At 37.5% G+C, this 23635-nt stretch overlaps 1 protein-coding gene and 1 pseudogene across 4 annotated transcripts in view; one reads left to right on the top strand and one right to left on the bottom strand.

The window, feature by feature from the left end:
- The window catches only part of LOC149197491 (uncharacterized), a 400746-nt gene that overhangs the window by 103409 nt on the left and 273702 nt on the right, over positions 1-23635 (top strand). For 2 of the 4 annotated variants that reach the window (XM_089405857.1, XM_089405859.1), the window contains exon 6: positions 7637-7675. The exons of the other annotated variants lie outside the window; for them this stretch is intronic. In XM_089405857.1, the coding sequence (XP_089261983.1) occupies positions 7637-7675 (39 nt within the window). The remainder of the gene's footprint in view (positions 1-7636; positions 7676-23635) is intronic. 4 annotated transcript variants of the gene reach the window in all.
- On the bottom strand, positions 16951-23278 carry LOC149197492 (phenylalanine aminomutase (L-beta-phenylalanine forming) pseudogene; annotated as a pseudogene).

The following is a 23635-nucleotide window of genomic DNA, read 5'->3' on the forward strand; positions in this document are numbered from 1 at the left end:
TACAAAGATCATAAAATAATAATTATAAAAAAAATATTGTTTAATGAATTCAAAAAATTAATTGGAAATTTGCAATATTTTAAGTTTTAAGTTTAACCTGTTGCGCTTCTTGTTGTGTATTTTTTCAAATACACTCCAGTTGCGCTCGCATCCTGAGGAGCTACATGTTTGGCTGAGGATTCGAATGGAAAACTTTTGCAAATGGGGTACCCTGGCACCATAGATTCTCCACCATGCATCTACAACAAAATTACAAATAAAGTTTTAAATAAACATAAGAAAAAAATGAAACTTGAAAGTTGAAGCAAAGTATGAAGTAATGAACTTGAAGAGACAATGAAATTTGAAACAAACTAAAAAATACCTCGCATTTTAGTCGTCCTATCAGTTATAGCCATCTCAAAGCCAAATGTGCCACCTGCCATCCTGTATATCTCCATTTCTTTGTAGATTTCTGCATGTTCTGCTGGAGATCGCACCATCCTCTGAACACAGGTTAAGAATCCATCCATGATCTTAGCATCAAATACGAATCCACATGGGTAAGAAAATGCGGGGTCCAGGTAGATCCCTGCAGCATGAATGGGACGATGGAGTGTGTTGTTCCATCGTTCATCAATCACTTCCCATAGGAGGAGTTGTTTTTGAAACCCTTCATCTCCCTTATCATCATAGTAGGTCTGAATGGATTCTTTGGCCTTGTCCATGGCCTCATACAAATAGCCCATTGCGAGCTTCTCACCATCAACTAATTGAAGAACTTTTACGAAAGGTTCAGTAATGGTGCACACCTCCTGCACTGTCGCTCAGAAGTCTTCTTGGTATGAAACTAATCTGCATATGGCCTCTTCCTCTGGTTTGCGGCTCATTGTCAAAGCACGCCACTCCTCTGAAAGAAACATTCTCTTCACATCCCACATAGAATTCAAGAGGGGTTGAAGAGATATGAAACTGGTGGCAAACCGTGTAATGGCGGGGCACACCAACTCCTTGTTGTTGGTGAATTTTCTCATCAAGTTAAGCACAGATGTATGATTATATATAAATTTTGTAATGCTTTTTGATGAGTCAACAATATCCTTGACAAAGGAAATTTTTCCTATGTCCTCCAACATCAAATCAATACAATGTGCAGCACAAGGTGTCCAAAATAAAGTAGGATGCCTCTCCATAAGCATCCTGCCAGTAGCAACATAATTTGCAGCATTGTTCGTTATGACTTGGACAACATGTTCTGCATCCACCTCCAAAATAAACACCAAATCACATAAAGTTTTTACATCTTTGATATGTGAAGATTCATCAACAGATCTCATAAGCATTGCCCCCTTGGGACAACTAACCAAGAAGTTTATAAGGGTTCTCCCCTTTTGGTCGGTCCAACCATCTGACATCACAGTGCATCATGTTTGTGCCCATGATGCCCTAAACTCCTCCAATCTTTTGGTGCAGTCAACCTTTTCATCTTGAAGAATCCGACCTCTAAAGTCATCATAAGAAGGGATTTTGTACCCTGGGCCAACAGTTGCAATAGCATCAACAGCAAGCTGGAAAAATGGATTATTCCTTGCAACGCTGAAAGAAATATCACTCCAAAGGAGAAATTTGCCCAACAACTTGTCAACTTGTTCTTTCTCAATTTTTTTAAGCATTGAAGTGATAGATGGTTGTGAACCAGGCGTGGTTCTAGGAACAAAAAATGATGAGGTAGCGACCGGGTTGGTTGTAGATATTGATGCTGAAGTAGAACCAGTGCCACTTCCATGTTCACCTGAGCCTAACACCCTCCCTGCTAGTTGCTTCTTCATTTCTGCTTTGGCCACTCTCTCGTGCTCTAATTCTTCCAATGATCTCATGGCTCTTTGGATGATTTCCGCATTTGTATTTGTGCAAGGCCCTACATCAAATCCAGGGATTTGTGCAAGGTGATACTTCAATCTATAAACCCCCCTGACATATGATGCCCACACAACTTGCAAGTCAAGTTCATTCTATCAAACCCTCCATTAGGTTCACCAAATTCCCTCAGATGGTCCAAATTCCTTGGCATGTTTATAACTTGGTTGAACTCTTGAATTTTAATGTAAGATGAAGTTTGAACTTTGAAGTTGAACCTATGGCATAATAAGAATTGCAAGCTACAAAAATTAAAAAAAATTACATACATGACACAATCCATTGAATTTTTGACAATTTAACAAACAAAAAAACCTCAACGCAATCGAAAATGAACTCTCTCTACTCTATGCAACAAAAATGAAAAAAAACACCATCAAATCCACTCAAAAATCTTTGATAAACAATGGGTTATAGAAACCAAACCAAAAACAAGAAAAAAACCAAAACAAAATGGCCAAATTTGGTGCCCATACCTGGAAACCACGGTTTGCCGAAGAAATTTGATCCAAAGACGAAGTTCTCTTGCTTGGGATGCTAAAATCTCCAAGCTCCCTCCTCCTCTCCTCTAGTAGACGCATTCCAAGGTTTTTCTCCTCCTCAGCTCTCAATCCACCAGGGTTTTTCTCCTCCTCAGCTCCCAATCCACCATGGTTTTTCTCCTCCTCAGTTCCTAATCCACGCCGCTGTCGCTGTTTGTTCAAAATGAAAAAAAAATCATTTTTTGCCTTATGAAATCCGCTGTCCGCCACCCCCACGATAATATCAGATCAAATCGCAATTATTATGAATTAATCGCGATAATTTGAAGTTAGTGCAATAATTTCGCGATTTTTTGAGAATTTTTTTTCATAGTAATCGGGCGATAATGTCGGCATTTTCAAAAAATCAGGATTTTTTATTGTTATCGCGATAATATTGTGATTTTTGCAACACTGCACAAAACCCAAAAATTAGCCAACAAACGTAGGTAGATTAAAAGCTATTTCAAATTATTGCTTAAAGGGAACAAGCAAGCTTGTTCCTCTTAGAGCAAGGCTGACCACTGTTAGGACAGGGGTCCAATGTTAAGCCTAATGCTTTGATATTCAATGATAAACCCAAAAAAGTAACCAAGAAATGATTTGAGATTTATAGGATTGAGAGAAACAAATCTCGAGGGGCTCGAAGCCCTCTTTTGGTTGATCCTTTTGGAAAACTTGGATGGCCTTTGTCCACTTTGGATTGAGGCTTCTTAGCCTTCTTGGAGATGGATGGTTTAGCCGAAAACTTTTCCTTCTTCAAGTATGCAAGGCAACCTGTAACGCTTAAACCTCGGTCCTCAACACATGCAAAACAAATGATTAATGAGCCCTTGAGACTTTGCTCATATGATGGCAAGGATTGGCTTATTGTTCAACCAAGAACACATAAGCCTAAGCCAAGCCTAGGATATGAGCAAATGTCAAAGAGGATATCCAAATAATTGGATTCCTCTCCCCTAGGCAACAGTGCCCTTGTGGGCTAGGCTCCGAAAGAAATAACTTGCAAGCAAACGAATAAATCATGAACACAAAGACATATGAACCATTGGAAACAATACAAGGTTACATGCCAAAGCTAAGTATGAATCCACAACCCAAGAGAATAGACCTCCAAAGCCTTTACATTATTGATCAAAATATTAGAGTACAAATGAGCAACATTTTCCCAAGCACTATGCTTCAAACCATGAGAATGAGAGAGCCCAATGGGTCTCTTTATACAAATTTGGGAGCAAATCACAATGAAGATCCAATATAACAAGTGGTAACAGTAGTGTGAATCCTAATGCAAAGAGGTGAGAATACCAATGCATCGACCTCTCCAAGTGGCAACATAACTATTGTTGGAGTGCTGTAGGTGGCACCTAAGAAGAATGGCATAGGAGTAGACTGATTTAGTGGCTGGCAGCGTAGATTATCCTGTTGGCTGAGTGAGTTTGAGAGCTTCCACATGTGAAAACACTGGAGTAGAGGGGGATCACAACTCAATGAAATCTGGGCTGATATGTCAACCAATCTGCCCTCCAACTGATGCTTAAACTGGGTCTGCGTATTAACCAAGGAAGCTGCCAGCATAGCATATGTAACTTGTCTTATCTGCCTGTCAACTGAAGTGAAGCAAGTGGAGTTCTCAAGTGGAGACAAGCTCCAACAAAAGCTGAGTTAACTGATCTTTAAACTGCCAATCAAATTTGTGAGGATCAAGAGGATTTCGGCCTGCCAAATCAGCTGATTTGACCTCTTAACTGGCTGCGAACACGACCCTCTTGAGGCCCCACTTCAATGTGATGATTTGGCTGCCTAATCAGCCTTCCAACTTGACTTTAACTTGAGTTTAAAGGCCACATATTTTTCCCTATCCTTTTGACTTGGGAAAAATAATAAATGTGTCCAACATTTATTGAATTTTTTAATTTCCTTACCACTTAATGCTACTAACTTAGGAGATGTGGATTTTGAGGGGGTTTTATTGATTTTTTGACACCCAAAGTGTATCTTAGGAGAATTATGGGATGGAGAGCATGATTTTCAAGTACTTATACTCCCCCAAAATCTTCTAGGCTCACTTATTTACAATTTTATATAGAAAATAATTAAAAATCCCGTCTTGCAAGAATTTATAATAATTAAAAAAATCCTAATCAAATACCGCAACACTTTATATATTTCCTAGTATGGTAATATACATCCACTCTAGGCATTAGGATGGACCCATATATGACTCACATAGCTATTGACTCGGCGACCTCTATAAGATTCGTGTAAGACTCGGCAAAATACAGAAAAAAAATAAAAAAAAAGAAAAGAAAAAATGAATTTTGAGGGTCTTCACAGGTCTTATGCGACTCTTATGAGGGTTAAATGCAGGTTCAATGTGGGTAGACGGGTTTAATGCGAGTATTCATGAGTATGGGTAAGAACTGCAGGTTCTATGCGAGTGGCCCGTCTCACTATAAGACCTATCAAGACCCGTAGGTCTTATAAGGGTCGTGCTACAATGGAGGAGAGAGAAGGGGTCAACAAATGTCCTGTTCACTTTTGGATTTCTGAAAATTTTGATTAGTGCCTTGTACATCGAGCCATGGGGTCTTTAGATTCTGCTTGGTACAACCTATTGAGAAATGTAACTAGTATCTTCATAATTGTATTTAAGTCATGATGTAATATATATTTGTCAAAAGAAAATGAAAGTTTATTATAAAGAGAAAATTATTTATAAGCATGGTTTTCTTGCTTTGTTTATTTTGTTTCTAGGTCAAAAGCTTCCATTGAAGGCTTCTAGGGTTTATGTCATGAATCTTAGTTCTTGTAATTTGGAAATAAGCAGCTACTCGACCTCATTTGGACATCCAATAAAGCAAGTTCGATCTGCAGTTGCCGGAGAAAGAGAGAAGAGCAAAATAACTAAAGAAGGAGAAAACCCTAGCGAAGAAGAATGATACATTTATCAAACAAAAGGAAGCCAGAATTCTCTCTTTTTTGCCACACGTGTGAGTTTTTGGTCTATTGTAGGAGGGCCGAAGTTGCAAGCTTGCAGTAGGGCTGAAATTCTGTAGCTGGAGGACCGAAAATCTAAGTTGTTGCAGGATTGAAGCAGTTTGACTAAGGTTGATTATTGAAGTTTGTCTACTCATCTTGGGAGGCTGACTTGGTGGAGTAAGGAAGGTCTTTTGGTCTGGTCAAAGGTCTTGGTTATCTCATTTAATTTGGTTCTAACGAAGAGGAGAATTTTTGGGTTTTCCCCTAGAAGAGGGTTTTTAGCCCTGACTGAGAGCCTATATCTTGTGTCCCTGTTGTGTTGATATTCATATTTTTTTTGATAGTTGCTTGATGACAAGAAGATAAAAGAAGAAACTAATAAAGATCACTAAGTAATCACAAGTAATTATCAAGTTAAAAGAAATCTTTCTGCCTTTCTGATTTTCTAACACAACCTAGCAGATATCAGGACAAAAGGATACAACTAGTATGAGTATAATGTGGGAGTGCAAAGTTACAAACACAACTCCTAGAAAATGCCAAAGCTAAATCTAGGATAAAATTAAGTAAAGAAGGATACAATAATGGAATAGCCTCATTGACATGTATATAACTGGGGATATCCTTGTAAATTTTAACTTTCAATATTTCAAGTGAAGTGAATTATGTCGGGGAAGATATGTTTTGGATGGATGAACTTTTTTTGGATTGGTGAACTGACGTTTGGATGAATAGTGTTATTTATTGTGAGTATTATCTTCCATTTTGCTATAATTGTTGGATCAGGGTTGTATTTAGCCTTCTTAATAAATGCTATATCTTTTTATGATCTATGGTTACTTCATATGCAAACTTTGTCATCAAGTATCCATCATGGTAACTAGATTGCATTCCTTGACCTTAAGTCTCCTACTTTGGAAAGCGACTAGGGGTAGATTGAGAAGTCTTTCCCTCTTTCCCTCTCCATCGAAGGTATTCAGCCATTTTGACTGATTCCTTGTTTGACTCCATATGCCCAAAAATTCATAGATAAGCCAAGGCACTGATCCCTCATTTTCCATCACTTTATACTTTTTTGTAAATCAATAAATTCAAAGTAGCATGATTTTAGGAATCTGTTTGAGCATCCCCAAGGCCTATCTTGAGCTACCGGTTCTTTGATCCCCCCCTCCCCCCTGCTTCATTTCACCCAGAGCCATACATCATTGAAGATTATTCTGGGTTGTCTATATAGCAGGGTCCTTGGAGGGTATTTAGCCCGAGAATCCTAAGGTTACTTAAATCTCCAGAAACCTGCCGGGGAAGCCTCCCTTGTGGGGATAACATCCTGTCCACTAAACAGCAGGGGGATTCGCTACTGGGGTGACAGTGGTGGTGGATCCCATTGTTGCCAGGGATCTAGTGCAGCCTAGCACTAGGGTGCTAGATCTTGTGGTAATAGGAACTTAGGTTGGAAACACATTGTCACGCCTATTAAGAAGCAATCTGAATGTTCTTCCATAACTAAGCTGCTAGGTGCAGGGATACAAAATTTTAGATCTGTTTTAGGGAGAGGGATCCATCTAGAATAATTTCTTATCTAAGATAAGGAAATAGAGGCCCGAGGGTTGTTGAGCATATTGTTTAAGTAACTGCTTTTGTTATGCTTTAACATTGATCAACATTTTAAACTGGTCAATGCCAACATTTCCTTATAATTGAATGCATGGTCTTGGATTAACTAAGTGTTATCAGCTTAGTGCTAGCATACATATGAGAGAAGATTATTTAATAACAGACTCCAGAGGAAGAAGCATGTCGTCTCATGTTATATTTAATATAATGTATTTTCAGTTTTTGTTTACAGAATAACAATCAAGAAATTTACCTTAAAAGTTTTTTTTTGGTTGGCTAACACCCATGGGGGGATTTGAACTGGTGACCTATAGCAAGGAGTTCCTTAACAATTCACCCATTCACTGTCAATCTAAAGCCCTGTGGGCTACCTTAAAGCTTTTTACTTGATAAAATGATTTAAAATGTTTGCTGGATTGATACAGAGCAAAACTCTGTTGTAGTTTGTTGAAACAAGCAGTAGCTGGGATTCTTAACTATTTGACAGTAATGTTGCTTCCATGTGTGCATTTATTTTGGAGAGTTTAATTACATTGTATGTGAAAAAAATATTAAATTTGTCTATAGCTTGCATGTTGATTGGATGTTCTAATGGTTCGTGTTAACTTGATTATCTTCGACAGATGCTTGATATGTTGGAATTGTGTCCATCACACATAGCGGTAATTTTTCTAATCCATCTTATCCTAAGTGAGGTTAGTCAAGGGGCAACATAATCGCAGTTATTTTTGCTGTAGTCATTTTGAGAAGAAATGTGAACTTCTGTTATTTTGCCTTTATGTTTCACTGTTGAAATTTTCAGCTAGAAGCATTTATATGGGGATAATGAATAGTATGTCTGATTTGCTTGCCAGCAGCAACAAATTTTTGCTACCATTTCTGCTGGATGCTTTTATCTAGAAGGCACAAGTTTATTTTTCCTAATTATTTCTTTTATTTTCATAAACGAAAACGGATGGTAGGAAATTGTAGCCTGACAGAACATACTGAAATTTGTACTAAATTGTCTGAAATTAATGTGTCAGTCTTGTTAGTTTTGCCTGAGAAAAATGATCTCACATGGAGAGAAGGCATAATAAAAATGCTTTTATTAAAATGTAGAGTCGAATTTACAAAACATCGAATACATATTTAACAAGTATTCTGAAGTAACTGAAATTTGTCTATAACATATTCCAGATAATTGACTAAACACACATGTTACAAGATGCACATCTTTGCATGTGCCCTCGATTTGTAAAATTTATTTGAGTGACAATATTACCTAATGCTTCCCACTCCACAACATACAAATACTCATAAATCAAAACATAAGGTTTTCGATAAAGAATGACTTATGACAGAACAACAAAGTATAAAAAACATCTTGGGACCAGCTATTGGTCTTCTCTTGCTGCATTGAAATTCAAAATCGGTGTTCCTCCATTGGATTTCATCACTCTTTTTGTTGAAAGTAAACCTTTTAGCTTGGTGTCTAATTCCCCTATGCAACCAACAATAAATATATAATTATAAATATAAATAATAATAAATTAATTAATTATATGAAAAGTCAAGAGGCATGTAGCCTTTCACCTTGTGACTAGTCAATGCTATGAGTAAACTGTCATGAGGTTAATTGTATCATTCATTTGATTTTTATCAATCAATATATTTTATACAGAATAACTTTCTTCAATTATAAACGTGAACTGTTTATGTCATATTTGGTATCAGAGCCTCATTGTTTGATCCCCAGCCACTGGCCACATTTAATTTATCAAGGTTTCTCTGACTTGGATCTTTGATCACTTTGGCTTTTGGTCTTTATAAATTCAACATTGTGTTGAAGAATTCACCTTCATACATCAAGTTTATTTAAAAATCACGTTCTGCCAACGATTCAGTTATTAAAAAAAGAGAAAAAAGAATAGAAAAAAAGAGAAATCACAAAATATCACGAGGCCACAAAAACTTAAAAAAGAAGAAAAGAGAAAAAAGAAAGAAAGAAACCGCTGCAGATTCGAGAAAAGATGTGCAGAAGTACCCAATTACTGTCATCAAAGGCATATCCAGTGTTTTTGGCAGCCAATGCAGAGGGATCGAGAGTATTATCAATCCAAAATCTAGAGGTTGCAAACATTAAAAACGAAATTCCTCAACACAGGGGTCATGGCCAGTCAGCACTATCATTTTTTGGTTAATATTGAAGGTAACTGCCACTATATTTATACCAGTCGAGTAGCTTCCATTGGTTTACAAGTCATTTTCCTGTAACAAACAAAGTTCGTATACTCAAAGGAATGCTCTGATACCAATGTAACGAACAAGGTTCGTATACATTGAGGAATGATCTTTAGAATACTTCGAAGACAAAGACATCCATTGTAGGACAATGTATTTTGAATATTATATAAAAGATTTGATGAGATGATGATGAATGTTACAAATGAGGTCTGCTTATATAAAACATTGTCTTCCTCTTCAAAAAGCTTTGTCCTCAAAGCTTACTGACAAAAGGGCTTGATCTCTTTTCCCATTTCGAATATCTTCTCGTATTAGTACTTTCATCTTTGTTGACACAAGATGATACGATCCTCTGAGAGAGAAGCAAAATTGTTGGATTGAGAATGGATCTGACCATCCTAGATTAATCTTCTGTGGAATCTTCCGATCATTGAAAATTTATAATGAATTGTTATCATAGGACTGGATTCTGCAAACTTCAGTATTCCTTGGAACATAAATATGTTGTTTCCATTCTGAATGGTTCAAATATGTAGACTGACTTAGTTGTCTGCTCTTGTGATTCAAATGTCGATAAGGAGTTCTTGCGGTTTGATTTTGCCCTATTCTGTTTGTGGTGATTTCCTGATTTACTTTAGGCACTGTTGTTGTTGAGTTGGCTACTGAATTGTCACTTGGAATTTCCATTGTTTGAACTGCAACGGTTGAATATGTTTTAACTTCTATTGGTTTCTCATCTTTTTGAGTTGTGATATTGACTAGATCAATATTTGATTCTTTATCTTCAACTTGGATTGCTACGACTGGAGACTTCAATACTTCTTCTTGAATAAGTTGTTCTAACTTGTCATTTAGTGACTTCTTGTCACTTTTAAGCTTCTTTATTTGCGTAAGAAAGTTTTGGTTATGATTCCTTAGATGTAAAAGCTATTCGCCTTCTGGATTGTTGACTTTATTCTTAGTATCCTCATCTTTTAAACTTTGGATTTGTTCTAATAATGTTTGATTAAGGTTCTTTAAATGTATTGTTCTGATAAGTGCTTCTTGAGTTCTTTCCTTGTGGCCTTAGCTTTTTTGACTTGTTCGAGTAGTTTTTCATTGTGATCTTTGAGGTGCGAAATTTCTCTATCTTTACTGGAGATAACTTCTTCAAGCTCTTTCTACTTCTTTGTTATGGTTTTTTTATTACCTTGAAACATCAATTTCAGAATATTCTTAAAGTCTTCTGATGAGCGTGTTATCGATTTTGACTTCATGGTTATGTCCTGGAAGGTGATCATCTTCTTTTTATAAGGAAACATCAATTTTTTTTTCTCTACGTTTAAATGAACGTATCCAATTCTTTTAACCAAGGTTGACTAAGAATTATGTTGATCTTTGGGTTAAACATAGTTACGACACAAAATTGAGAGTCATTCATAGTGGTCAATTATTACTTGTAAATCATTAATTTCAAACTTGTTTTCGCCAAAAGTATTTGTTCTTTCTCCTATGTTTAACTCTGGAATTAAAAACTGATTCGCCAAATTAACATTGACGTAATTTTTCTCATCACTTGTGCTGATAGCGATATTAATCACCTTCCCTTGGGTATTCCATTTTAATATAAGTGATCTACAATTTGCAATTGAAAGACCATTATAGGAAAACCGTCCTTCATTTCCGAATTAGAATCCATTTTTTTCTCTTCTCTTCAATGATATTATGCTTTGTCGAGATGAACCTTTACTGTTAATTCAAATTTTCTTCAAATTCACCCTTCCTTTTAACCTATATAATATATTTTTTTTTATATCTCTTCTTGAAACGCGAAGAATTAAATATTTTTTTTTCAATATTATTATTATTATTATTATTATTTTTCCCAATTATATATTTTTTTCATAACTCTCCAACTTCTTTTTCTACTTTATAAAAGTATTTTATAATTTCTTCTTCTTTTTTAAAACGATATTATTTTTATATAAAACTAATACCTTAATAACTTAATTAATATTTAATATCTATGTACATTTTTTATCAAATGGTGTGAGTTAAGGTATTGAGAAAACGGTTGCAATTTTCTTGCAACTGTATCGATTGCAATATGGATGGATCAAACAATGTATGGATTTCTTAAAATCGGATCTGCGGTGATGTGCACGGTGGCAGAGGTAGTTGTGACCTCAACAAAAATGGTGGAGCGATGACAAAGGAGAAGGCCATTGCAATGAAGGGAGGGTAGTCGGTCACTGAGTCACGGTAGTAGCGACTGAGAGGGCATCGGTGGTGGCGGCTGAGGACGATATCGTCGGTGGTAAGTGGAATGCAGTGGGATGATGGTTGTGGTTTGGGTGGGTCAACGATGGTGACATTGACGTAGGACAGAGGACGGAGGCAACAATGGTGACATTGATGGAACAGGCAAATGCGGAATTGGTGCTGATACGACGATTTTTGCAGTGGTGGAATTATCGACGTACTTTTGGTGTGCAGTGTTGGCAACAATGGAAAAATGGGCAGCAGTCAGAAAATTATGTACAAAGGGCCTTCGTGGCACTATGTAGATGACAATATATATTGTGGCTACGACTTGGGGCTTGCATGTAGTAGGACACTCCGGTGGTGTCTATGGCCCATTTCACAACCCGACGACAGTGGTTGATCGAGAGTCCATTGGGGTGGCGTGGTTTTGCACGGGTGGCGACATTTATTTGTAGGCGTCGAGGCTGTGCGGCATAATGTGGCTTCCGTTGTTGATGGTACGTACAATTTTTATTTTTATTTTCTTCTATTTTATTTTTATGACTCTTTATTTCGGATATTAGAGTCCATTTTTTTTATAATTTTAATTTATAATATTTTTTTGAATTTTTTAATAATATTTTTTGACTCTTTTTTTATTCTTTTTATATAACTTTTTATTTTTTATTTTTATATATATATATATGCTTCACTTATATATATATATATATAATTTTTTTTTAATTTTTAATTTTTTAATGGCGAAAGCTGTTATGTAAAAATTTAGTTAATTTCAGGTTTATTATTTAATTTAGGTTTAGTTAGGCGAAAGGGCACGATCATAAGATCATGCCCTTTCCTAAAGGGTGCCCATGGCGGTATATAAGCCAGGCAGCCCGCTGTAAAACAATCATCATCTGTCTATTCTTTTATTAATAAATTATTTCTATATATATTTCTGTTATCTGGAAGTTTTACACTTCATCTGGTATCAGAGCGAGTTGATTCTCGGAGCGCTTCTCCTGCTACACAACTCCTCATACACGGTTCTGTCATTATTTCCTTCATTTGAATTTGCTTCATATACTCTTCACTGCCTTGTTCCGCTGCCATTTGCGTCCCCTGTCCACACCGCATTCCACAGCAGCCACAATCGCTTTCGTTAGGATCACCGATTACTGTAGCAGGCCGAACTCACGCCACCGAATTCCGGTGCAAACGTCCACAGTGCCGTGTAATCTCTGCGGTGATATACGGTGTGATCTCTGCGGGATATCTGCGTTGAATCGTAACATTAGCCCTGCTGTTCGTACGGTGTGCTGTACTTCTACAAAATAATTGCACACGGTTAAAATTATTCGGACTGCTCCAAAAAAAGAGACGTGACTGGGTAGGGGGTCGTGACGGTCAACCATAAGTTATTTACAAACGGTTATATATTTTTTATAACTAACGTTATATAACATATATATATAATAAAGATACGTGACATATAACACTACCTTATATATAATATATATAACTCATATATATAACGTGCTATATATTATATATAATATATATATATAAAGTGACATATAACACTACTTTATATATAATATATATAACTCATATACATAACGTGCTATTTATTATATATATAATATATATATATATATATATATATATATAACGTGACATATTTTTTATATATATATATATCTAACATATATATAATTATATTATATATAATACATATAATTTAATTAATTAAATTTAAAAATTTTAATTAATTAAAAATTATATATATATATATTTATAAAAGTTAATTTAATTAATTAAATCTATTTTAATTAATTAAAAGTTATATATATATATTAATTTAATTAATTAAATTTATTTTAATTAATTAAAAATTTATATGTATAAAAATTATTCTAGCTAGTAAAAAAAAAAAAAAAAGGAGGGAGAAAAAAAAAAAATTTTAGCTGGCAAAATACACGCCCCCACAAACCCGCTCAATGTCGACAATGACAATGGCGGATTTTCAGAAAAGGTTGTTGGATGTAGAGCAAAAGATAAATAACAACCACGACGAGGTCAGTAAAAGATTGAATGAAGTCGAGAGCAAGCTGGGGGAGCAAGCAGACAAAATAAAAAATCTTGAAGATACGACAAATCGAATAGAGATAAAAATGGAAAGTCAACACGTCCAAACAGAAGTAAACTTCAAAGAAGTCTTAACAATGCTAAAAGTTCTGTGTAAAAGGTCGAATTGTACGCCCGAACAACTACTGAAAGAAGGTGAAGAGAATCAAGAACACGTCTCGTCGGATTCAACTAAGTCCACAGACTCTCATGACAAGGTTGAATCCCCAAAAAAATCAGCGACACCCCACCAAGAAGCAAGTAACACAGTCTTTACAAACAAGCAACTCTGGGATAACTTTACCAATCAACACCCTTTTTTCGCTCAACCAGTGGCAACATACCAGCGAAGGGCAAAGGTCGAGATGCCTAAATTCGATGGAGACGAAAAAAACAATGTTGCATGGATAAATAAAGCAGAAGAATACTTTGCGATATATGACATCACTGACGATGACGAAAAGCTCAGACATGCATCCATGAAAATGGAGGGAGAAGCATATAACTGGTATATGTGGTGGAAAAAGACAACACATGTCATTAGCTGGAGGAAATTTAAAGATGCATTCTTCAAAAGATTCCAAGGTGTAAAGGAAGAAGAGTTCTTTTCAAAACTCATCAAACTACGACAAAAAGGAAGTGTCGATGAATACACTCAAGAATGGGAGACCTTAGTAACACGAGTACCTGGGTTATCAGAATCTCGTCTAATCCAGTCATACATCTCGGGACTCAAAACCCATTTACAAGCAGAACTTGAGATGCATGATATTACATCTATAGAAGAAGCAAGACGAAAAGCAAAAACGGCCGAAAAGAAATCCGAACCAATATTTTGGTCAACAGTGGAAAAAGCTTATGCAAGACGAAGGATACCCCAGTATGTGGACTCAAATAATACAAGATATGTTCCACCACATCGTCGTGAAGATGAAAAATCTAATGTGGAAATGCAAAGGATAAAAGAGGGCAAATGTAAACGCTGTGGTGAGAAGTGGGACCCCAAACATAGATGTGCTAAAGGAAAAGAACCAAAGAACCTATATAATTGTGAAGCAACCAATGATTCAAACAGTGAAGATTATGACGTAGAAGACACAGAAGACGCCGCAGAATTCTCACCAGAATTAGATGACGGTAGTATTCCGCAAGTGTCATTATCAGCCATGACAGGTATATCACAACCTCAGACTTTAAAGTTAAAAGGACACATAAAGAAGAGCAGCGTAGTGGTTCTCATCGATTCTGGAAGCACACACAATTTTTTAGATACAACTGTGGCAAAGAGACTCAATATATTTTCATTCCCCTTACCAAACATGAAAGTGATGATAGCTAACGGTAAGAAGATTGAAAAGGTGGGAAAATGCCATAAGGTTAAATTGCAGATTCAAGACTTCAGTTTAGAGTCTCCGTTTTTCACAATACCGTTAGGAGTAGTAGATGTAGTCTTAGGTATCCAATGGCTACGAACTTCAGGTACTTATGCCGCCAACCATCAAGTACAATTTATAAAATTCAAATGGGGAGGTCAGAAGTACAAACTACATGGATTCCAAGCACCAGAAAATCATGTTGTATCATCATCTCAGATGATGAAGCTGAGTCGAAGAAGAGCACCTGCCTATGCAATACAATGTCACCAATTAGAAATGTTATCTGCAAATATGACCAGAGAAGAATCACCAGAGATTCAAGACCTACCTATGAAGATCCCGCCTAATACAGAAATTGAGCGTAGAACAGAAGTTAAAACAGAGTCAAACCCCATCAAGCCATACCGATATCCACATCTCCAAAAAGCGGGAATTGAGAGATTAATCCAAGATCTTTTAAAGTGTGTGACCTTGATCATCTTGGAGTATCTGATCAAGTGGAAGGACTTACCCGAAGAAGACGCTTTCTGGGAGAATGAATCATTCTTCAACAACATCCGTCGTTACATATGCTTTGAGGACAAAGCATTCTTTCGAGAGGAAGGCAATGTTATGTAAAAATTTAGTTAATTTCAGGTTTATTATTTAATTTAGGTTTAGTTAGGCGAAAGGGCACGATCATAAGATCATGCCCTTTCCTAAAGGGTGCCCATGGCGGTATATAAGCCAGGCAGCCCGCTGTAAAACAATCATCATCTGTCTATTCTTTTATTAATAAATTATTTCTATATATATTTCTGTTATCTGGAAGTTTTACACTTCAAAAGCCCTGATAGCGAATCCAGTAGAATGGAGAATCTCCAAGACTGGTGTAGCGAAACACTTAAATCATGACGACAACAAGGTTGATGATAAGTTGATGGCCAAACGCTGGGATCTGCCAACGTGGTTCTAATATCAATGTAACGAACAAAGTTTGTATACTTAGAGGAATGCTGTGATACCAATGTAACGAACAAGGTTTGTATACTCAGAGGAATGATCTTCAGAATACTTCGAAGACAAAGACATCCATTGTAGGACAAGTAAGTGTATATTGAATATTGTATAAAAGATTTGATGAGATGATGATGAATGTTACAAATGAGGCCTACTTATAGACCTAGGCAGATGCCTCTACATGCCTTTTCATTACTAATGACTATTTAGTTAACCTTGTTATGATTATTATTGTTTACATTAATTTTATTTTTTTATGAATTATATTCATAGCATTGCCATTTCTAGACTCCATTGTCACAAGTTTTATAGTGGCTGTCTGTCTCAAGAATTGCCACAAAAATACATTGGACGTCTTAGTGGATATGCCACGAGGTTTTCAAAGGTCGTGCAGTTTGTATCAATTGTGTTACTGCCCAAACTATTTTCTTACAATATTCTTAACCATCACATCACTCATCGTGGCTAATCTCCATCTCTTGGCTTAATTCATCTTGGTTACCTTGGGCGGATATGCTGCCACCGTTCTAGATATTAGGGTGATTTCTCATAACTGATACAAGAAAGAAATATTTCAAGAGTATTGTTAATCCAAACTTGTGGGTCAACATTACACTAAAGAACATCAATGCAAGAGTTGTGACCAATGAACATGTATCACTTGTACATTCAAACATTTATATATAGATATTATTTATTCCATGATGAATATTCTCATATTTACGCCGTAAGGCGTTCCCTCTGAGACGAACTCCCCTCCATGCCACCGTGTCTCAACGTGGGCCGTTAAATGGATTGTTAGACGATTAAATCATCTCCAGCCATTAGATCATCGGTGAAAAACGTTTTGGTCAGTGAAGAGTCGCTCGCCCTGAGGTCTGAAGCGACACAGAAGAGTCGCTTGCCCTAAGGTCTGAAGCGACACAGGTTAGTTTTGCATATCCTGCGTCAAGTGTACAAGTTTCCTGTTTCTCAGGTTCACATTTTTAAAGAGTCGTGGAATTGCGGCAATGATTGATCGTTCGACTGGCAGAAACCTCGGCATGCGCGAGGGACTGAGACGGTATTTCGTGCGATGCAGTGATTCGGCCATCAACAATTGCATCAAATACCTTCTGGGTGCCCTCTTTGGGCGTGTGGTCTGTCCTCGGAATTATCATTATCGCGTTGAGTTCCTCCCGGATAAATGCATACAGAGGAAAGAATTTAGAGCCATGGATTAACGTTCTGCAACAGGAGCCTTCCAACATGTGACTGTTGGTGCGCTCCTCGGATGAAAGCACGATTGCTGTTATCTCCTCTTCAAGGCGCTGCTTGAGGTGGGATTCGAACTCTGTTATCTGCTCTACAATTTTAATATCGTGGAATGTAACAATGGTGTCAAGAATTGTTTGTTTGAGGGCAGAGACAAGTGGGAGGGAAGGGTTGCAGGGGGATTCTAAATGTGTACACTGGAATACCCCTGGCAACGCTAATAAGCTGTTCTTTAATGGATTCCGGGAGATGGCATTCGTCTGAAACGCTTGAGATGATTCCTAACACAATATTTAGAAGAATTTGTTCCAGTTGTCGCAGATCTATTGCCTGGCAGAGAGCGTATAAGTGCGATGCCAGCATAAGTTTTAAGATATCCAGAGCTTCTTCAGTCTTCCTGGCAGATATGAGGACCAGAGAATTGATGTCCTGGTTGTGCTGCTCGGCGCTGTGAACGTGGGTAGTGACTGGGTTAGCCAGGAATTGAAGCTCCGAACTGTAAGCAGCCATGGCTATGTCGATTCCCTTGAAGCCATAGTCCAAGCTCAAGTCGGGACCCAGGGAAAGGTTGCCCGGGAGCCCATTGCTGTAGAATTCGATCATGAGCTCTGTGAACTGTGCAAAGATGAGTTTCCCCAGTCCAGCCAGAGCTACACGAACATAATCCATGTAGAATCCCACTGCGCTGCCCTGGAAATTGGCGCTATGGAGGGCCATGCCGTTGACAGGGTCGATGATGGGATTGCCGTTGGCAGAGTTGATCTCTGTCTCAATTGTGGCCGTGGCTTCTCTTATGGTCTGCACCAGAGGGGCCAGCCACTGGGGTCTCGAACGCAGAGCATAGCGGTCCTGTGAGTTGGCAGGTAAAATTTGAAAATTAGCCGTTCATTTAGATATTATGCCGTTGAAAAAAGCAAAAAGCCAGATACGTATAACCGTTCAATATAAAGCAAAAAGGCTGCGTTCGATATAAAGCAGAGTGGCTTCGTGAATAAAGAAATTTGAAAGTTGTTTGAATGCGTGAGCGATTGTGTTCCACCATCGGTTCTTTATTTAGATTTTTTTTTTCAGTCTCCTCCTTTCACATTACTGAAATGTGCAGAGCCTCCCGTTTTCGAATAGCTAACCATCAATGTTAGCCTCCCGTATTCTTCCGTCAATGTTTTCAGACAATGATCGACCTCACAGCTTCCATCAGGCGACCTGATTAAGCTTTTCATCAAATTGGGTAATTACTAAACCTCTACATTGTATTTACCTTGCATTGCAATCTTGCAGCTTGTTAGAATAATTTGTAGTAATTAAAAATTGCCTTAATATTATTTGTAAGTTAGATAGGTAGTTTGTTCGAATATTTATATTATCATTGAATGCAACTATACACAAATTGTCTCTAAATGTATAAGTAGAGATGGAAGGGAGAGAATAAGAATCGATGTGCAAAAGATTTTGTTGGGAAAAGTTGTCAAAGTTTTTTAGAGTGGGCTACTCCGCAAAACGAAGAGTATGACACATCTTTGTTTTTATATAACATAATGTGAATGGTAAGTAAAATAACAGCATCGGTATAAGTGCGAGAAGATGAACTTGTTCGATAATATCTTCTTAACTTGATATATTTTGTCTTAATTGTTAATTGTCTTAAATGAGTTTCATTTTAAGTGGTTATTGTCTTAATTGTAAAATTTGTCTCAAACTATTTTTGTTCTAGATATAAAATTTTGTCTTAAAATAAATTTGACTTAAACTAAATTTGCTTTCAACTGATTTTGTCTTAAATATAAAGTTTTGTCTTAAAATAGTTTTGTCTCAAATTGTTTTTGTCTGTCTTAAAATATTTTTATCTTAAACCATTTTTGTCATGTTTTTTCTTAAAATATTTTTGTTTCAAACTGTTTTTGTTTTAAATTTAAAGTTGTCTTAATTTTTTTGTCTTAAATATAAAATTGTCTTAAAATATTTTTGTCTCACACTGTTTTGTGTCAAGTTTTATATTTAAGATAATTCAATTGATATTAAAAAGTAAAACAGAAAGTGATTTTTTAAAATAAAAGATTTTTTTTGTCTTAAAAAAATCTCTTGAAAGTGTCCTTGCTGTAGTAGTGTCAACTAGGTAGATCAGAAGTTGAGAAAATGTGCTTTAACTGTTAGAGGAGGAGTTTTGGTCCCATAGATTTTGTGGTCCAATAATGAGTAGCATTGATAGTTGCTCCAAACATGATGATTTCTTAGGTTAAAGAAAAAAAAAAGTCAGTTGCTTGAATGATAATTATTATGAGAGCGGATTCTACGAGAATTGAGAAGTGTGCCATGAAATCTGATTCAGTTTTATGCCAGCGAGATTTTAGAGTTTGAGGAATTTGTTTATGGCCTTTATTATAGGGACAGACAACAATATATCGAAGAAAAATTCCACATAAGCAATTAGATTTGGTCTAATTACTGTTTCATAAGGAGATTCGACTCCGGCATTCATCTCTTCCATTAAAAACAATATAAACCCTTGTATGGAGATAATGCAAAGGAAGAGATTAGGTTCAACATTTTCCAGGTGTGTACCATTTCCCATTCAGTGTTAGAGTGATTCGTATTACTCATTGGTTGTCTAGATTTAAAATTTAAAGATGAAAAAGATAATTGAGTTTTAATATAGCTGTCATATTCAAGTGTCTATGAATTTTTTTAAGAATAATTTTATTTTAACAGGGACGTCTAATTCTCGAAATAATCAACACTAATTAATGAGTTTGAGAAGAAGTGAACGACGGGGTAGGTCGGGTCATGTTAATTCGTTCCTCACTCTGTAGAGAGGTTGTCCCTGTTCCATGGCATTTCGGTTTAATAAGACTTTTGTTGTTTCAATTATTTAGCGCTTATTGCTTCCGCCCAGATAAAATTTGTTTTTCCCCTGTAAAATATATTTCACCTATTATAAATTTTGTTACATCCATCGTTAGCTCAATTCTCTCACCCTGATATTCTTATCAAAACCTGATAACGCTGTCCATAGCCCTCCATCCGTTTATCTTATTTGAAGTATCATGTTAGAAAACCTGATAACGCTGTCCATAGCCCTCCATCCGTTTATCTTATCTGAAGTATCACGTTAGAGGCAGGAAACTTTTTAAACCATTTTTTATTTCAATTGTAGAAATTGTGCCTGGAACAATTTTCAGGTATACATAATTTTGTTCATAGTTGGATTACAAAATCTGTGGGGACTAAATTTCCTCACCTAAATGTTAAACCACATTTTAGAGACTATTTTAAACTATTTTTTATATTGTAAAATTTTTTGAGTAAAAAATAAAAAAACTTTCAGGTCATTTTTTCCTAATTTTATGAATTATTTTAATTTATTAAAAAAAGTTATATTTTGTTTAATGGCTTCTCAAAAATGATTATATTATCTTACATTCACATTTAATGTCTATTTACTTACACAATATTTTTGTTATTAATAGTTTAATTTTACATCTATTAAATTTACTTAGACAACTACACTCAAAATTGGAAGAACTTCCTTACAATTATCATCCTCCTCAGATCATGCAAGGAGGAGAAAAACAACACTCCCCTCAATGATACCTTCCTTACTACTCTATTTTAATATATTCTTTTAAAATTATTATATTAGAAAAGGGTTTTTAAGAGTAATTTTATGTTTATGTATTTCAATTTTTACGCCGTAAGGCGTTCCCTCTGAGACGAACTCCCCTCCATGCCACCGTGTCTCAACGTGGGCCGTTAAATGAATTGTTAGACGATTAAATCATCTCCAGCCATTAGATCATCGGTGAAAAACGTTCTGGTCAGTGAAGAGTCGCTCGCCCTGAGGTCTGAAGCGACACAGAAGAGTCGCTCGCCCTGAGTTCTAAAGCGACACAGGTTAGTTTTGCATATCCTGCGTCAAGTGTACAAGTTTCCTGTTTCTCAGGTTCACATTTTTAAAGAGTCGTGGAATTGCGGCAATGATTGATCGTTCGACTGGCAGAAACCTTGGCATGCGCGAGGGACTGAGACGGTATTTCGTGCGATGCAGTGATTCGGCCATCAACAATTGCATCAAATACCTTCTGGGTGCCCTCTTGGGGCGTGTGGTCTGTCCTCGGAATTATCATTATCGCGTTGAGTTCCTCCCGGATAAATGCATACAGAGGAAAGAATTTAGAGCCATGGATTAACGTTCTGCAACAGGAGCCTTCCAGCATGTGACTGTTGGTGCGCTCCTCGGATGAAAGCACGATTGCTGTTATCTCCTCTTCAAGGCGCTGCTTGAGGTGGGATTCGAACTCTGTTATCTGCTCTACAATTTTAATATCGTGGAATGTAACAATGGTGTCAAGAATTGTTTGTTTGAGGGCAGAGACAAGTGGGAGGGAAGGGTTGCAGGGGGATTCTAAATGTGTACACTGGAATACCCCTAGCAACGCTAATAAGCTGTTCTTTAATGGATTCCGGGAGATGGCATTCGTCTGAAACGCTTGAGATGATTCCTAACACAATATTTAGAAGAATTTGTTCCAGTTGTCGCAGATCTATTGCCTAGCAGAGAGCGTATAAGTGCGATGCCAGCATAAGTTTTAAGATATCTAGAGCTTCTTCAGTCTTCCTGGCAGATATGAGGACCAGAGAATTGATGTCCTGGTTGTGCTGCTTGGCGCTGTGAACGTGGGTAGTGACTGGGTTAGCCAGGAATTGAAGCTCCGAACTGTAAGCAGCCATGGCTATGTCGATTCCCTTGAAGCCATAGTCCAAGCTCAAGTCGGGACCCAGGGAAAGGTTGCCCGGGAGCCCATTGCTGTAGAATTCGATCATGAGCTCTGTGAACTGTGCAAAGATGAGTTTCCCCAGTCCAGCCAGAGCTACACGAACATAATCCATGTAGAATCCCACTGCGCTGCCCTGGAAATTGGCGCTATGGAGGGCCTTGCCGTTGACAGGGTCGATGATGGGATTGTCGTTGGCAGAGTTGATCTCTGTCTCAATTGTGGCCGTGGCTTCTCTTATGGTCTGCACCAGAGGGGCCAGCCACTGGGGTCTCGAACGCAGAGCATAGCGGTCCTGTCTGGGCTTTTTCAGAGAATTGATGCTGTAATACTCTCTTGAAAGCTCCTGGAAGGGGCTGTCTCTGAGAAGCCATTCAAGAAGTGCCGCAGACTCTCTCTGGCCGGGGTGCGGCTTCATCTCGTGGATCAGCGAATGCGCGAATTCTTCCCGCCCGAAGATGACTTCACAGAACATTCCACAGAGCATTTGCACGAGCAAGAGCAGAACATTGGTATCATACATGACGGTGGCAGCGAGGGCAGTGGCAAACGAAGTGCCATTGACAAGAGCCAAGCCCTCTTTGGCCTGGAGCTTGAAGGGCTGCAGACCTGCTTTCACCAGAGCCTCTGGTGCAGGCACTTCTTGTTCTTCACCATGAGCCCCAATTCGAGCCCTGACTTGGGGATTCCCAATTAGCAGACCTGCTATGTAGGCCAAGGGAATTAGGTCACCTGAAGCGCTTACAGAGCCTCGCAAGGGGCATTTGGGCGTGATATGAGAATTGATAAGTTGCTGTAGCGCTTCCATGATCGCCCATCGAATCCCAGAGCAGCCATAGATGAAGCTACTCATTCTCAGAAACATGGCGCATCGAGTGGTGATGGGGGAGAGCTCCCCCGGTGACGAAGAAGGGCCGGTGAATACTCCAGCTAGCAGACATCGAATTAGGGCTTCTTGCAACTCGCTCAGTTGGTTGGTCCTCTTGCTTGAACAGGCGCCGAATCCAGTGGTCACGCCATAGATATCAGCTCCTCCTTTCGCTTTCTCTTGCACCCACAACGAACACCTCTCAGCCCGTTCTCTGCAATTCCCGGCATGATTATCTAGTGTCACTTTCACTTGGGGCCTCCGGCCCAGGGCTGTGACATGGGCAACGCTGATGCGGGAGCCATCGACATTGATGCAGTTGGTTTCGTTGAACGTCTTGATAAGAAGGATGATGTCCTCCACGTGACAAGAACGAGAACGGGCAGTTATACAACTGTTACTATTTAATTGGAAGTACTCCATTGCAGACTAGCTCAAAGATTACAGACTGACGCAAAATTCAGAATCCTGAAAGCATACCATGGAATTCTCACAGACAGCACCATGGCTTTATAACCATCATGGTGCTGTTAATTGCACCAAGATACACAAAATTCAAATTGTATCCCATGGATTAGGGAACCCAGCCATGGTTGGAAAATCGAATTAATTTTATTATTCAAAATATTATTATTATTTTTAATATTAGTATTACGTTTTCATTTTCGACTTATATCAACTATATTTACATTTATTAATATAATCATTTTAATAAATCAATATAAATTTATTTAAATTTAGAGTTACTCAGTTTTTAAATCTACATTTTTTATTACGCAA

Source organism: Pinus tabuliformis, chromosome 2_2 (genome assembly GCF_031772625.1).
Source record: "Pinus tabuliformis cultivar Carrire ecotype Pingquan chromosome 2_2, CPIR1, whole genome shotgun sequence".
NCBI classification, from domain to species: domain Eukaryota; kingdom Viridiplantae; phylum Streptophyta; class Pinopsida; order Pinales; family Pinaceae; genus Pinus; species Pinus tabuliformis.